The 17,454-nt window shown below is 40.5% G+C and overlaps 3 protein-coding genes across 6 annotated transcripts; all 3 read left to right on the top strand.

The window, feature by feature from the left end:
• The first annotated feature begins 1,637 nt into the window (after positions 1-1,637).
• LOC143911848 (uncharacterized) lies at positions 1,638-4,122 on the top strand. 3 transcript variants are annotated; one of them, XM_077430913.1, is made up of 4 exons: positions 1,688-1,818; positions 1,897-2,145; positions 2,257-2,413; positions 2,682-4,122. In XM_077430913.1, exons 1-4 carry the CDS (start codon positions 1,711-1,713, stop codon positions 2,693-2,695), a joined length of 528 nt encoding a protein of 175 aa, XP_077287039.1. In that variant the 5' UTR covers positions 1,688-1,710; the 3' UTR covers positions 2,696-4,122. The 3 variants fall into 3 exon arrangements, with proteins under 3 accessions (XP_077287037.1, XP_077287038.1, XP_077287039.1); XM_077430911.1 differs by having other exon boundaries at positions 1,638-1,818; positions 2,257-4,121; XM_077430912.1 differs by having other exon boundaries at positions 1,667-1,829; positions 1,992-2,145; positions 2,257-4,121.
• A 933-nt stretch (positions 4,123-5,055) lies between these two features.
• On the top strand, positions 5,056-7,935 carry LOC143911847 (uncharacterized). Its single transcript, XM_077430910.1, has 4 exons — positions 5,056-5,336; positions 5,449-5,674; positions 5,748-5,996; positions 6,108-7,935. The coding sequence occupies exons 2-4, from the start codon at positions 5,567-5,569 to the stop codon at positions 7,089-7,091; spliced, it is 1,341 nt and encodes a 446-aa protein (XP_077287036.1). The 5' UTR covers positions 5,056-5,336; positions 5,449-5,566; the 3' UTR covers positions 7,092-7,935.
• Positions 7,936-9,714: 1,779 nt separating this feature from the next.
• LOC143911891 (uncharacterized) lies at positions 9,715-12,247 on the top strand. Of its 2 annotated transcripts, none has more exons than XM_077430980.1 (4): positions 9,715-9,932; positions 10,006-10,308; positions 10,396-11,554; positions 11,887-12,247. In XM_077430980.1, exons 1-3 carry the CDS (start codon positions 9,825-9,827, stop codon positions 11,308-11,310), a joined length of 1,326 nt encoding a protein of 441 aa, XP_077287106.1. In that variant the 5' UTR covers positions 9,715-9,824; the 3' UTR covers positions 11,311-11,554; positions 11,887-12,247. The 2 variants fall into 2 exon arrangements, with proteins under 2 accessions (XP_077287106.1, XP_077287107.1); XM_077430981.1 differs by having other exon boundaries at positions 10,396-11,561; positions 11,866-12,247.
• The last annotated feature ends 5,207 nt before the right edge of the window (positions 12,248-17,454 follow it).

The following is a 17,454-nucleotide window of genomic DNA, read 5'->3' as shown; positions in this document are numbered from 1 at the left end:
AAACTCGATCATGTCATGGAGCCGCCACATAACCATTCTTTTATATTGTGGCGGCTCGCTTATACGACATGGTCGAGTTTGGTTGCCTTCCTGCGAGTGGGGACCAACCCGGCTGGGTTCGGAGAGCTACTACTCACTCTGTCTTCAGCTGTCATATAATAAACACGTGCATTAACATGCCAGTCGTCTCATTCGTTCATCCTCCATACTGGTGACCCCCGACATCGAGCCACGCAGCCTCGATCAATTTCAACATGCCGCTCATCCCTGCCTCGCCGAGTCAGGCGGGAGAAGCTACCCGCCGCGCCCCCATCGCCATCAACAGAGCGCGTCGCGGCCCGCGGGTGACAATAAACGAGCAGACACGGCTACCTACCTACCTACCTACCTACCGACGTCCAGCCACAACGTCGACGACAGGTGCTTTTAAAAAATGGGGGAGCGAATGAGACGACGATCTTGACAGCTGGATGTGGAGTCATGCGCGATCCACTACACATAGAACGGTCATCCAGCACCACAAGACATACACCACCTCAGCACCATCATCATCATCATCATCATCAAGGCCCCGTCCGTCCCCACGAGCGTCGTCACGCCGAGACGGGCGGTAGCGCTACAACACCTCCACGAGCCACAACGACTCACAGTCCAGCTCGGAGTATCATCAACCACATCGATGCCCCTGCCGCCCCCGCCGCCCCACCAACCGACATCAGCCTCGGAAGAGCGCCGCCGCCGCAGCATCGCATCGCGCGACCATCGGACCACCCACCGTCCTGCTCGCGACGTCACCGCCCTCGAATCTACCGACCATTCAGGGCGGTACACCTATGTACACAGCGGATGACCCACGTCAACATTTTTTTTTTCTCCCCACGTAATAATTTTTTCTCTTTGTGTAACAACAATTTTTTTTCTTTTGTAAAATTTGTTTCTTTGTAATTTTGGTATCGCTGATGCTGGGGGGGGAGTGATGTGGCGGCTCGCTTATACGACATGGTCGAGTTTGGTTGCCTTCCTGCGAGTGGGGACCAACCCGGCTGGGTTCGGAGAGCTACTACTCACTCTGTCTTCAGCTGTCATATAATAAACACGTGCATTAACATGCCAGTCGTCTCATTCGTTCATCCTCCATAATATTTATCTACTTATATAATCAAATCCATCATTTGTTACCAAAAGTTAAAACCAGCAGAAACTACAATATGTTCAGAATGACGACCCCACAAAAAAAAGTTTTTATTAAAAATAATCACAAATTGGTCGACCATGTCGTAGACCTGCTGCACATACATTTCATTTGATGAAATACTAGGAATCTTAAATTAGAATAATAAAATCTATCATTAGTTACTAAAAGTTTAGACCAGCAGAAACTACAAGATATTCAGAATGTCGACCCTTCCAAAAAAAAGGTTTTATTAAAAAATAATCACAAATTGGTCAACTTTTGTCCCTCCCCCGCTGGAAAAAATTGAAATGTCAAACCCTGTATTAAGTATTTGTACAACAAAAAATGAATTATACAATTCAAATATTTTTGATGATTTCTTTATGACCATTTTTTTCTATTTGTCTACTTATCAGTACATTTGGCTTTTACCCAATTGTGATTTTGCTACTGGTGTTAAGGTATTGTCAAAAAAAAAATCAAGTTGAAGTCTTGACGTCTCGGGTCAGTTGTCACTTGGACAAATAAACAACACCATGGAGTGCAGACTTTGTCTGTGCTCTGCTCCACTCGAGTCGTCTCTCTCCATCTATGACGATCTTCATCCACTGGTTCAGCGCATTCGGAAGTGCTGTCAGATGCCGGTCCGTTATGGGTATTTTTTAACCTATTGCTATTAAAATTCGTTACTACATATTTGTTGTTATCAAACTCATTTGCAGGTTGAAAAAGGTGATAATTTACCAGACACAATATGCTTGTTGTGTGTCAAAAATCTGGAATTATTTAACACTTTCCGAAATGTTTGTATTCAAAGTAACGAAACGGCGAGGCTGAGGTTAGATGAATGTGTGCAAATTAAGACGGAAGAAGTTTTACTTGAAGATTTGACATGGAAAGATGATACAGATGTAATTTCTTCATCAAACGTTTGCGATTCAATCGTTAACAATAAGACTGATGATACTGAGGTAAATATCCGTTTTATAGAAAATGCAAATTTACCACTCAAATGCACTCTAACTGTAATGTAAAAGTATTGCTCTCGTTTAATATTGTATGATGTTTGTTTTATTTTACAGAAAAATGGAGAAAAGTTTATTTTGTGTGATTATAGAATGGAAATGGTTGACGATACTAAAATTCTACATTCCGCACAATCTGGATTGGACCATCAAATTAATATTCAAAATAAGTCTAACGACATAGAATCCCACTCTAGGATAAATCCACATGAATGTAATATTTGTTTTAAATCATTTACTCGAAATAGGAATCTCGTTGCACACATTAAATCACACACTGGGGACAAACCATATAAATGCGATATTTGTTTTAAATCATATTCACTAAAAAGTCATCTTGTTGTACACATGAAGTCTCACACTGGGGAAAAGCCACACAAATGCTATATTTGTTTCAAATCGTTTTCCCTAAAAAATACTCTTGTTGCACATGTGAAATCTCACACTGAGGAAAAATCACACAAATGTAATGTTTGTTTCAGATCGTTTGCTCTAAAACGCTATCTTGTCGCGCACATGAAATATCACACTGGGGCTAACTTGCATAAATGTAACATTTGTTTCAAATCGTTTGCTCAAAAATCTTTACTCTTGAGACATGAAAGATCTCATACTGGAGAAAAGCCATATGAATGTGATATTTGTTTAAAATCATATTCTCTAAAAAGTCATCTTGTTGTACACATGAAATCTCACACTGGGGAAAAGCCACACAAATGTAATATTTGCTTTAAATCGTTTACTCGAAAAAATAGTCTTGTTGCACACATACAATCTCACACTGGGGATAAACCATACAAATGTGATATTTGTTTTAAATCATATTCCCTAAAGAGACATATAGTAGTACACATGAAATCTCACACTGGGGAAAAGCCTCATAAATGTAATACTTGTTTCAAATCATTTGCTCAGAACTATGACCTTATGAGACATGAAAGATCTCATACTAACGAAAAGCCATATAAATGTGATGTTTGTTTCAAATCATTTGCTCTAAAACGTTATCTTGTAGCTCACACGAAATCTCACACTGGAGCTAACCCACACAAATGTGACATTTGTTTCAAATCGTATGCTAAGAAATCTTTACTTTTGAGACATGAAAAATCTCATAAGGGAAAAGTTGTATAAATTATGTAATTTTTGTTTCCAATCATGTGCCCGAAAAAGTAATCTTCTACACATGATAAAAGCTTTTATTTCGATTTTGATCATTTGCTCAAAAAAATTCACATGGCACAAAAACCCCACAAATGTTATATTTGTTTAAAATCATTTATTAAAAAAAAATCTATCTTTATGAGTCACAAAAACTTTCAATTTCTATTTACATGTTATCAAAGCGTTTTAGAATGCATTGGTGCTTCAAATTCTTAATGAAGCATCCTATAGCTCTAGGCTATCATGTGTAGCCCTAGTGAAAGAAACACATGAAAATAAACTCTTCAGTTTCTTTACTGTATATTGATGATTATCAAAAGTAAAATGTCTGTTTTGGCAATTGATATGAAATCAATTTTATGATATTTATATTTAATTTATTTGTTAATAAGATGAAATTTTTTTGTTAATGTTTATTGTAACTATACGAAATCCTTAATCCCGAAAACCAAAAATTAAAGGGATAGGCTTTCTATGTTCATTGAATTCGTATAAAACATTGTTAACTTTTGCATATAAAATAATATACTTCTTTGATTCAGATGCCATGTGTTCGATGATGAATTGAACATATGTATGTACATATACATATTGACTACAAAAGCATAATATTATAGTCTCGTTGATTATTTTACATATAATTTTTTTTATAATTAACACCAATTAAAAAAATAATAACGAAAATCCTTATTAATACGAAGAATTAAAAAATTCTTATAATAAACTCTATACTTATTGAATAAATTGAGATTAAAGTGGTTTGTATATATTTTATTTCTTTATCTGTGATAGTATAGTGTGTTGATTCGTCACGTATGTTATCTAAACTTTTTAGAATGCATTGGTTCTTCAAATTCTTTACGAATCATTTGTATGAAGCATTCTAGAGTTCTCGTCTAACATGTGGAGCCATAGTGAAAGTAACACATGAAAATACACACTTCAGCTTCTTCAGAAATAAATTACACACACACAGCGGTTGAATTTTTAATATATAAGGGAAGTGGAACTGAAAAAAAATCCTGATCCGGAACTGAAAAAGGAATCCGGATCGGAAACTGAAAAAGGAATCCGAACAGCGACTGTGTATGTGGTTCGTCGTCGTCTTGTCGACCAGCTCGTTCTGGAACGGTGCGGGGTGGGGTAATTAGAAAGCCACGGTTAGGTTATGACCTCGTTTATTAACAGTTGAATTATGCCGAGCCGGGGACTATGCTCGGCGCCTCTGCCCCTTTATGGCGGGGGCTGTGGATGTGCACGCTGGCTGATCAGTACGGGTCGACCACGGAGCCAGCCTCCTCGGCTGGCTGTTACGAGGCTGCTACATCTGGCGGTCCTCACCGGGATTACCGGACGAACAGACCTACGGAAATGGAGGCTAAATAGCTACTGTCAGAATTGCCCGCGCAAGCCGTAAGAGCACAACCAACGGCCATGACGGCTTTTAGCTCGAACACTATGAATCTTAATTAAATCCATTAAGGTCTGTTCATACTTAACAGCACTGCACGGCTTCAGCACTGCACGACTCCGTTTCAAATATGTCATTTTATTACATTTCTATTCATATCTACCTACACGTCACGGTCACGTCACGTTTACAGCACTTTGGCCGAGTGGAAGGCAAAATCAGCCTACTTATACATTACAGGCCATGACGATACGGCGCAATATTGCTTACGTCGTATTGCCGAGTACTTACAATATGAATGCATACACGTGCATTCGTAGCTACGCGTCAGAATACAAGTCAGCAAAAATGTTTCGGCGTTTATCGAACGAAAAATTATGTATAATCGCGTTGTTGTTGGAAGAAGAAGCTCAAGAAGGCAATAAAAAAGCACGGAAGCGTTTTGATGTGCATCCCATGTTGAAAAATAGAAAAACCGAAGGAGAGTTTTGGACATATTTGAAACGGAGTCGTGCAGTGCTGTTAAGTATGAACAGACCTTTAATCGGTTCGTGCCGACTAGGTATGAACAGACCAAGTATTTGTACAACAAAAAAAATAAATTATACAATTCAAATATTTTTGAAGATTTCTTTATTAAAATGACCATTTTTTTCTATTTATCTACTTATCAGTAAATTTAGCTTTTACCCAATTGTCATTTTGCTACTGGTGTTGAGGTATTATAAAAAAAAATCAAGTTGAAGTCTTGACGTCTCGGGTCAGTTGTCACTTGGACAAATAAACAACACCATGGAGTGCAGACTTTGTCTGTGCTCTGCTCCACTCGAGTCGTCTCTCTCCATCTATGACGATCTTCATCCACTGGTTCAGCGCATTCGGAAGTGCTGTCAGATGTCGGTCCGTTATGGGTATTTTTAACCTATTGCTATTAAAATTCGTTACTATTTGTTGTTATCATTTTCATTTGCAGGTTGAGAAAGGTGATAATTTACCAGACACAATATGCTTGTTGTGTGTCAAAAATCTGGAATTATTTAACACTTTCCGAAATGTTTGTATTCAAAGTAACGAAACGGCGAGGCTGAGGTTAGATGAATGTGTGCAAATTAAGACGGAAGAAGTTTTACTTGAAGATTTGACATGGAAAGATGAGACAGATGTAATTTCTTCATCAAACGTTTGCGATTCAGTCGTTAACAATAAGACTGATGATACTGAGGTAAATATCCGTTTTATAGAAAATGCAAATTTACCACTCAAATGAACTCTAACTGTAATATAAAAGTATTGCTCTCGTTTAATATAGTATGATGTTTGTTTTAATTTACAGAAAAACGGAGAAAAGTTTATTTTCGGTGATTATAGAATGGAAATGGTTGACGATACTGAAATTCTACATTCTGCACAGTATGGATTGGACCCTCAAATGAATATTCAAAATAAGTCTAATAACATAGAATCCCACTCTAGGATAAATCGACATAAATGTAATATTTGTTTTAAATCGTTTTCCCTAAAAAATAATCTTGTTGCACATGTGAAATCTCACACTGAGGAAAAATCACACAAATGTAATGTTTGTTTCAAATCTTTTGCTCTAAAACGCTATCTTGTCGCGCACGTGAAATATCACACTGGGGCTAACTTGCATAAATGTAACATTTGTTTCAAATCGTTTGCTCAAAAAGCTTTACTCTTGAGACATGAAAGATCTCATACTGGAGAAAAGCCATATCAATGTGATATTTGTTTTAAATCATATTCGCTAAAAAGTCATCTTGTTTTACACATGAAGTCTCACACTGGGGAAAAGCCACACAAATGCTATATTTGTTTCAAATCGTTTACCCTAAAAAATAATCTTGTTGCACATGTGAAATCTCACACTGAGGAAAAATTACACAAATGTAATGTTTGTTTCAAATCTTTTGCTCTAAAACGCTATCTTGTCGCGCACGTGAAATATCACACTGGGGCTAACTTGCATAAATGTAACATTTGTTTCAAATCGTTTGCTCAAAAATATTATCTCTTGAGACATGAAAGATCTCATACTGGAGAAAAGCCATATGAATGTGATATTTGTTTAAAATCATATTCTCTAAAAAGTCATCTTGTTGTACACATGAAATCTCACACTGAGGAAAAGCCACACAAATGTAATATTTGCTTAAAATCGTTTACTCAAAAAATTAGTCTTGTTGCACACATACAATCACACACTGGGGATAAACCACACAAATGTGACATTTGTTGTAAATCATATAGTAGTACACAAACCCTAAAGAGACATATAGTATTACACAAACCCTAAAGAGACATATAGTAGTACACAAACCCTAAATAGATACTTGTTTCAAATAATTTGCTCAGAACTATGACCTTATGAGACATGAAAGATCTCATACTAACGAAAAGCCATATAAATGTGATGTTTGTTTCAAATCATTTGCTTTAAAACGTTATCTTGTAGCTCACACGAAATCTCACATTGGAGCTAACCCACGCAAATGTGATATTTGTTTCAAATCGTATGCTAAGAAATCTTTACTTTTGAGACATGAAAAATCTCATAAGGGAAAAGTTGTATAAATTATGTAATTTTTGTTTCCAATCATGTGCCCGAAAAAGTAATCTTCTACACATGATAAAAGCTTTTATTTCGATTTTGATCATTTGCTCAAAAAATTGACATGGGACAAAAACCCCATAAATGTTTAATTTATTTAAAATCATTTATTCAATAAAAACCATCTTTATAATTCACAAAAACTTTCAATTTCTCTTTAAATGTTATCAAAACGTTTTAGAATGCATTGGTGCTTCAAATTCTTTATAAAGCATCCTACAGCTCTAGGCTATCATGTGTAGCCCTAGTGAAAGAAACACATGAAAATAAACTATTCGGTTTCTTTACTGTATATTGATGATGATCAAAAGTAAAATGTCTGTTTTGGCAATTGATATGAAATTAACTTTATGATATTTATTTATTTGTTATTCAGATGAAATTTTTTGTTAATGAAACAGTTTTTCATTATTTTTTATTTAAGTTGTATCTTTGTGTCAAATAAATATGTATATGTTACTACAAGTTTTTTTTGTTTCTTTATTTCACGGGTACATTGCATGCAATATTCTGACCTTTATTTTAATTTAAAACCAGAAAAACAAAACAAATAGAGGAATACTACTTATACAGTTGTTGGTTATTTGGATTAAAATTTAAATTAACTTTAATGACCAATCACTGATAGCTGCTTGTCCAACTTGGGAGAGCAGTAGATTCAAGACATCCCAGCCCCGTTCATGAAACAGGTCCGGAAAATGAAAAAGATGTCGAAAATAATGAATTTTATTTATAAAACTGCTATGAAAACCCAAAAAATTTAATTACTGTCTCGGGCACTTGAGATCTGAGGACAAGAGTCGTCCCGATTGCTTTGTCTTTCAAAAGAATAAAAAAGGGATAACATAAATCTCCTCGGGTACATTTTTTAAAATGTTTATATATAGGTGTATAGTAAATAAATAGTACAAATATAGTTGCAAATATCTTCCACATAAACTGATGGAAGCAATGAATTATTAAATTAAATGGATTTAATTGTTGACGACATAGTGAAATAAATATACACTATATCTGGTGTATGTATACTATGTATAACGAATATAATTCTCACATAAAAATTAGTCTCACAGTTCTAATTATCTAAATTTTTATTCAGACAAAGTTATATACTGCGCTTCCAGATGATTTTGTATTTTTATATAATGTAATAAAAAAGTTCTTAATATTTTGTAGTTTAATTTAATTTAATTTTAAAAAGTTTTTTTGCTTAATTTTATCTTTGATATTTATTTATTTGAATAAAGTATGGCTAAAATTGGTGACAAAGAAGCATCGAATATTCGGTATTAAACTTGAAAGGTCTGTACACAGAGAAATGTAATTATATTTCTCTGCCTATACATATTAAATTGATGAATCGGATTTAAAGTTTAAAAAATATTAATACTTCTCTGTAGTATATGTAGTCTAATTTTCATGTGCCTATTAATTCATTCTATTAATTTAAGGTGACCATTCGTACTGTTTTTACCAGTACAGTACTGGTTTTTTGATTATCCGTCGTGGTAAGTCGTAAGATAAAACCAGTACACTTTTTTTTTATCAAATAGATTAATTTAAATACACAAAGCCTCAAGCAAAAATGATGTCTCCTACAAAAATATTGGGAAATTAGTCAAATATTCCTTTGTTTACCAGGAATATATGCATCTGCCCGAGGACTATGTTCTTCGATGAACAATATGTGGTTCAGTAATAAAACGCAATATTGAATGTTAAAACTTTAAAATGTTTACTAATCGATAAGAATAATTTTAACCAGTTCTGCGTAGAATTTTATAAGAACATAAAAGAAAATTAATTCTTTATGTTAATTTTTGAAGTACTTAGAAAAAAAAAATTGTTGGTGAAATGTCTTGGTTTTCAATTTGAAAAAATGATCACCCTATATTAATAGGCACATGAAAATTAAATCTAAAAGTATTAACAATTTACAAAAAATCAATCGGCAGATAATTCAAGAAATTCATTACCCACAACATTAATTTGTAAAATAAAGTATGATATTATTTTGATTTTTAAATGCTTTTTATTATTACGAAATTATGTTCACAATACATCTTATATCTATTTTAATAGCTACTGATCTACTGATCATTTTCTATTTTACAATTTTAATTTAATTTTTTTAGTAATCATAGTATTATATTATTCTAATGTTAATGTACAGCATAATAGGTAAAAGAGCTCAAAAACCTATTGTATGATATTATCGATTTTTTAAATGCTATTTGAAATTTTGTTAGTGGGCATTGTCATTGGATCAATGGTCGCCTTGATCTTTTTTCATAAATGTTCCGTCGTTGAATTAAATGTCTGTGAAGCTTTTGTCGTGACACATCAATTTATCAAGGAATTTTAATTGCATGGTTTTGACGTTTCGGTCAGTTGTCACTTGGACTAACATTCAATACCATGGAGTGCAGACTTTGCCTGTGTTCTGCTCCACCCGAGTCTTCCGTCTCCATCAATGACGATCCTCATCCACTGGTGCAGCGTATTTGGACGTGCTGTCAGATACTGGTGCGTTGTGGGTAGATTTAACCTATTGCCATTAAAATTCGTTACCCTTCATTGCTATCATTCTCATTTACAGGTTGAGAAAGGCGATACGTTACCAGATACGATATGCCTATTGTGCGTCAAAAATCTGGAATTGCTTAACACGTTTCGAAACGTTTGTACTCAAAGTAGCGAAACTGCGAAGCTACGGTTAGACGAACATGTACAAATCAAGACGGAAGAAGTTTTACTTGAAGATTTGGTATGGGAAGATGAGACGGGTGTGAACTCTACATCAAAAGATTGTGATTCCGTCGTTAACGACGAGACTATTGAACGTGAATCTAAGACATTAGGACAGAGTGATTCTGAGCAGAATATTCTTTTGATTGAAAATGTAAATTTACCTCTTGAGAGAACTCTAACTATATTGTAAAAATATTGCGCAAGTTTAATATAATATGACTTTTGTCTTATTTTACAGAAACGCAGAAGAAAGTTTGCTTCGGGTGATTACAGAACAGAAATGATTGATGATACTGAAATTTCACACTGCGCACAATCTGGATCACACCATCAAATTAGTAATCTAAACATGTCTAAACGCATAAAATCCCGCTCTAGGGTAAATTCTCACGAATGTAATGTTTGCTTTAAATCATTTACTCGAAAAAGAAATCTTGTTACACATATAAAATCTCACGCTGGGGATAAACCACACAAATGTGTTACTTGTTGTAAATCATATTCTCTAAAAGGTAGTCTTGTTCTACACATAAAATCCCACACTGGTGATAAACCGCACAAATGCGATATTTGTTTTAAATCATACGTTCAAAGCTATGACCTTTTGAGACATAAAATATCCCATACTGGGGAAATGCCATATAAATGTGATATTTGTTTTAAATCATATTCTCTGAAAAGAGATATTGTTGTACACATGAAATCTCACAACGGAGAAAAGCCACACGAGTGTAATATTTGTTTCCAATCATTTGCCAAGAACTATGACCTAATGAGACACAAAAAATCTCATACGGACGAAAAGCTGTATAAATGTGATGTTTGTTTCAAATCATTTGCTCTAAAACGTTATCTCGTCGCACACATGAAATATCACATCGGGGCTAACCTACACCAATGTGGCATTTGTGACAAATCATTTGCCCAAAAATCTATACTCACCAGACATGTACGATCTCACACTGGAGAAAAACCATATAAATGTGATATTTGTCTTAAATCATATTCTCTTAAAAGTCATCTTGCTGTACATGTTAAATCTCACACTGGGGATAAGCCACACAAATGTAATATTTGCTCAAAATCATTTACTCGAAAAAGTAGTCTTGTTACACACCTAAAATCTCATATTGGGGAAAAGCTAAATATATAACAAACGTTATATATGTATTTGTTTCAGCTCGTATTCTCTAAAAAATCATCTTGATATACACATAAAATCTTGCAATAAGGAAATACCACGCAATCGAAATATTTGTTTCGAATCATTTTCTCAAAACCTTGTGAGACATTTCGGAAAATTTCGCATTGGAAAAATGTATCATATTTGATTGTGGCTATTTACAGATACTTAAATGCAAATTATTGGCAATTTGCAGGAAATATACCTACGACAGGCGCAAAGCCTTCTGCGCATGCGCGTGAACTGTCACTGTCAGCGTGTTTACTGTTAAAATTTTGTTTTAAACCTCTTAAAATTTAGTTCGATCTCGTAAAGTGACGTAGAGTAAAAAATATAATCCAAATTAGTTAGTATTATTAACCTATATACAAGTACAAGCTGCGAACTAGCTAAATGATCTAAATCTATTACAATAACGTGCGAAATGTATTTGCCTCATCTATAATGAACGATTGATTAAAGAAGTCTAGCATACATTAAATGTAAGAAATTATAATCGGATTATAAGTTCACGCGCATGCGCAGAAAGCTTTGCGCCTGTCGCAGATATAGTACCAGCAAATAGCCAATAATTCGCAGATATAGTACCTGCAAATAGCCACAACCATCATTATTTGCTTAAAAATGGAATATTATTACTATTACAAATATGAACTTCAAATCTCACAATGGAGGAAGTGACCAGTTTTGTGTGACGGGTGATCACGAGTGACCGATCTAAAGCGACCGGTTGTCCTGTGACCTTTTTTTTATTGCACCTGAAAAAATACCTAAAATTCATGCCTCTAGACTAGAATACCCCCTTAATTTTACTATATTTTGTTTTGTTTATTTATTTGTTATTCTGATGATTTTCTTTTATGTATTCTTCAAACATTAATAAATATTTGGTAAAATAATGGCTACTAAAAATATATTTTGTTTTTTTTTATTGCACCTGAAAAAATACCTAAAATTCATGCGTCTAGACTAGAATACCCCCTTAATTTTACTATATTTTTGTTTTGTTTATTTATTTGTTATTCTGATGATTTTTTTCAATGGAATAGTTTTTCTTCATTTTTTTATTTAAATTGTTTCTTTATGTCAAATAAATGATTATATTGTAACGTTACATAGAGAGACGCCCCGTAGACCGGTGACGTCATGGTGACGCCGACCAATGGTGGAGTCGGGCGTTGCGGCCAATGGCTACACCCGACTCCTTGACCAATGACTATACTTGTTTACGTGTCATAACGTGTATGCGCTGAGCGCTGAATATTTATAAGTATGGTGCGCTCTCGAACGGTGGCATTCGGATCCTGACCTCCACCGGACGAGCAGCAATAAAGACCTGGAACCTGCCTGCGTGTTTTCTTGTACCTCGACCTGACTCCACTTACCTTTGAATACTCTTCACTGGTGTCAGAAGTGGGATCTACATGGTTGAGACAAGGAGCCACAAAGGTGCGGATTCGGGGTCTTCATCGCTGCCGGAAGAAATGGAGCCGAATCGAGAACAAAGCCCTGGGGAGCCGAGCAACGGAGGACGGAGACGGGAGGAGCAGAGGAGCCGGGTGTCGAGGAGCCGGGTGCCAAGGACACCGGAGCCGAGCTACAAGGAGCTAAGCCAGGGAATGGCGAGCTGCCAAGAGCAGGTCCAGTCCCTGCAAAACACCTTCGCCACGTTTTTGCAGTCCTGGGAGAAGTCTGCGACACCAACGCAGCCGAAAGCCGACGTACATCCAGAACCACCGAGGAGATCAGAGGTATGTTACGAGGACAGGCGGACCACACAGCGAGACACGTACGGGGTGCGGCAACATTCCCACCGGTACGACTACACCACGTTCGACGGTACTGAACGGTGGAAGGACTTCCTCAACCACTTCGAGTTTGCTGCACGGCTGAACAAGGAGACGACGAACCTGGAGGACCGACTGTGCTGCCAACTCCGAGGTGCGGCCGCCATTTTCGCCAGTCAGCTGCCATCAACGCTGAGCTACGACGACTTGACGGAAGAGCTGGCACAACGTTTCAGACGACAGGGCACACCGATTGCATGCCATGCGGCAGCGGAACAGAGAAGATGGAGTGCGGAAGAACCAGCCGCGGACCACGTAGACGCGATACGAGCCCTCTGCGAAGACATGCTGGAGGGCGTCCACACGAACGCCGAAGCAGTCGAACGCATGACCGTGTGCATAGCGGCGAACTCCTTCACGTACCCCAGTCTACGGGCCAAACTTGGCGCGCTCCGGATCACCCCGACTACAGCGGACGTGATAACCAGAGCCGACGCAACACGACAAGCCGTCATCTTCGAAGCGAAGGAACAACGGTCGGCACAACCAACGTCGAGAACAGTACGTCCCGACGCGGGAGCGTTCAGACCATCTCGACCGGCCGTGCGACCCCCACGATGGGTGTCATCGGACCAGACAGCGCGACCAGCCACTACTACTCCAACGTGTTGGAACTGCGGACAAACGGGACACATTAGCCGGTTGTGCCGCAAGAAGAGGGTCCGGAAGCTGGAGCCAACGAACGACGAGGATGAAGACGACGAGGAGGAGGCGGCTTCGGGAAACGAGCAGTGATCGGCCTGTTACGGGTCAGACCGATCACCGGTGCACGCAAACAGTTTGTTCACGGAGTGAACAAACTGGACGGCAGCGGCACGGCCGGCTCGTTTGTCGTGAAAGGAGAGATCGGAGGCGTGCCGTGTCGAATGGTGGGGGACACCGGGGCGTGCATCACGGTGATCAACCCGGAACTGTTCGCGAAGATCTCTCCTAAAGATTACACCGTCGTGAAGGGCCATTACAGCAGAGCGCGGCAAGCGGCGGGCCAAACCATCAAGATCCACCGATGGATACGGGTGACCCTTAATCTGCAGGGCGAAAAGTTTCCGTGGAACGTAGCGGTGGCGGATATCCAGGATCCCATATTGTTGGGACTGGACGCACTGAGACATGTCCGAGCTACGTTCGAGTGGGGCGGAGTGGAGAAGTGTATCATCAGGGGCGTGCAACGCGAGAAAGGGAAGAAAAACGCACCTGCTGTCAAGAGCATCCGCGGGGAAGTACCCCACCCGAAGATCACGGCGTTACTCGAGAGGGCCGATATTCTGCCAGAAGAGAAACGGCGCCTCGAGACCATGATTCGGGAAAATCGGAAAGCGTTCGCCCGGGACGAGAAGGACCAAGGAAGGACCACCAAGGCGGTCCACACCATCGACGTGGGAGACGCGAAGCCGATGAAACAGCCGCCGAGAAGGATACCGCTAGCACGGAAAGAGGAAGTACGCGCTATGATCGACGACTTACTGAAGCAGGGCGCGATAGAACCGGGGCACGGGCCGTGGGCGTCACCGGTAGTTCCGGTCGCCAAAAAGAACGGGTCGCTAAGGATGTGCGTGGACTACCGGAAACTGAACACCGTCACCAAAATAGACTCACACCCCATCCCGAGGATCGACGACACTTTCGACCAGTTGAACGGAGCGAGCTACTTCAGCACACTGGATCTGCAGAGCGGATTCTGGCAGGTACCGGTCGCCCCGGAAGACCGCGAGAAGACAGCGTTCGTAACAGAGTTCGGTCTGTTTCAGTTCAAAGTGATGCCATTCGGGTTGTGTAACGCGCCAGCGACGTTCGTACGGTTAATGACAAAAGTGGTCGGTGACATAAGCAATGTCCTCGTGTATCTAGACGACATTATCGTGCACAGCAAAACTTACGACGAACACTTGGTGCATTTAAACAATGTGTTCGAACGGATACAGGCAGCCGGCCTTAAATTGAATGCAGACAAGTGTCGATTGTGCTGCCGCGAGGTCGAATTTCTGGGACACCGAGTGTCAGCCGAAGGAATTTCGACAGATCCGAAGAAAGTCCAAACCGTGCGGGACTGGACGACTCCGAAAACACAAACCCAAATGCGCAGCTTCCTGGGACTGGCCACGTACTACCGAAAATTTGTGCGCAATTTCGCCGAGATCGCGAAACCACTCCATCAGCTAACGGAAAAAGGGCGCGAGTTCAAGTGGACACCGACGTGCGAACAAGCGTTCGAAAAGTTGAAAGAAGCGCTGACTACCACGCCAATTATGTCGTATCCCCAGCCGGGAGAGCGATATGTGTTGGACACCGACGCCAGTCAACATAGCATCGGTGCAGTTTTGTCTCAAGTTCAAGGGGGGGTGGAGAAAGTGATCGGGTATTTCAGCCGGACAATGAACAAACCCGAACAAAACTATTGCGTGACCCGAAAAGAGCTATTGGCGGCAATTAAAGCCATTCAACACTTCCACCACTACCTATCGGGCTCGAAGTTCACGTTACGAACCGACCACTCAGCGTTAACGTGGCTGAAGAACTTCAAAAGACCGGAGGGCCAGTTGGCGAGGTGGCTGGAAATTCTGGGCCAGTACAACGTGACCATCATTCATCGACCGGGGATAAAGCACGGGAACGCGGACGCACTATCGCGAAGGCCGTGTACGGAAGAGTGTCCCAAATGCTCACGCGCAGAGACAACCGATCAAGAAAACGACTCGGCCCGAACGGAACCACTAGAACCCGCAGAACCGGAAGCACGAGTTGCCCTCGTAGGGATCTTGCCCAACGAGATGACAAACTCGACGATCGACAAAATCGTCGAGTGGAAGAACGCCGGAACGAGACCACCGTGGGAAACAGTATCTGCTGAGGAGCAGGAACTTAAAATACTGTGGACCCAATGGGACGCATTGGAGGTGGAAGGCGGTAAGCTGTACCGGAGATGGGAGAACACCGCGGGAACACGTCACACAAAGCAGCTGGTGGTGCCGACTGAGAAGATACCCGAAATCATGTGGGAGATGCACAACGCGCCCACGGGGGGCCACTTCGGTATCAATAAAACGTACCGAAACGTGCGCCAAAAATATTACTGGCCGACGTGTCGAATCGACGTCACCCAGTGGTGCGAACGATGCGCACAGTGCGGGGCCCACAACGGACCACACCGAAGGAATCGCGGGGCACTTCAACCGTACCTTTCGGGGACGCCACTACAACGAATGGCAGTCGACATTCTGGGTCCACTCCCGGCCACCGAACGAGGAAACCGATACATACTGGTGGCCATGGACTACTTCACGAAGTGGCCGGAAGCGATTCCACTACCGAACCAGGAGGCAGAGACCGTAGCAGACGCCCTGGTAGAACAAGTGTTCACGCGGCTAGGCGTCCCGAACGAGCTGCACTCTGACCAGGGACGAAACTTCGAGTCGAAGTTGTTCCGTCAGGCACTGGACCGGCTGGGCGTACACAAAACGAGAACAACACCATACCGACCTCAGTCCGATGGAATGGTCGAGCGACTCAATCGAACCATGCGGGCGCACTTGACGAAGTTCGTCAACGACGAGCAGGACGACTGGGACACGCTGGTTCCGCACTTCCTCATGGCATATAGAGCGGCCCAACACGATGCGACAGGAGCATCACCAGCAGCCATGATGTACGGACGAGAACTGCGCATGCCGGCGGACCTACTATATGGGGGCCCTCCACCAGACAGCGAACCTCAGGATCCACACCGATATACCACGAAGTTGACCGAAGACATGGCCAAGGTACATCGGTTCGCCAGAGCCCACCTCCGGATGCAGAATAGCCGTATGAAGACGCGATACGACGTCCGCAGAACCGAACCGGCGTACGAAACAGGTGACCGAGTATGGCTGTACAACCCTGCCAAGACTCCAGGGCTTTCACCAAAGCTGCAATCGCTGTGGGAAGGACCGTACACCATAGTGACCAAACTTAGTGACGTAGTTTATAGGATACGCAGGGAATTCGACGGCTCAAACCGATTAATGGTGGTGCACCTGGATAGACTCGCAAGGTATAAGGCCGTCGAATATTGACTGTAATTGTATGTAACTGTTTTCTAATTGTTTAAGTGTAAATTAATGGGTCGATCGGGACGATCTCTCTTAAGAAGGGGGTTATGTAACGTTACATAGAGAGACGCCCCGTAGACCGGTGACGTCATGGTGACGCCGACCAATGGTGGAGTCGGGCGTTGCAGCCAATGGCTACACCCGACTCCTTGACCAATGACTATACTTGTTTACGTGTC

This window comes from Arctopsyche grandis, chromosome 5 (assembly GCF_051622035.1).
Source record: "Arctopsyche grandis isolate Sample6627 chromosome 5, ASM5162203v2, whole genome shotgun sequence".
NCBI classification, from domain to species: domain Eukaryota; kingdom Metazoa; phylum Arthropoda; class Insecta; order Trichoptera; family Hydropsychidae; genus Arctopsyche; species Arctopsyche grandis.
This window is presented reverse-complemented; position numbering and strand designations above follow the sequence as displayed.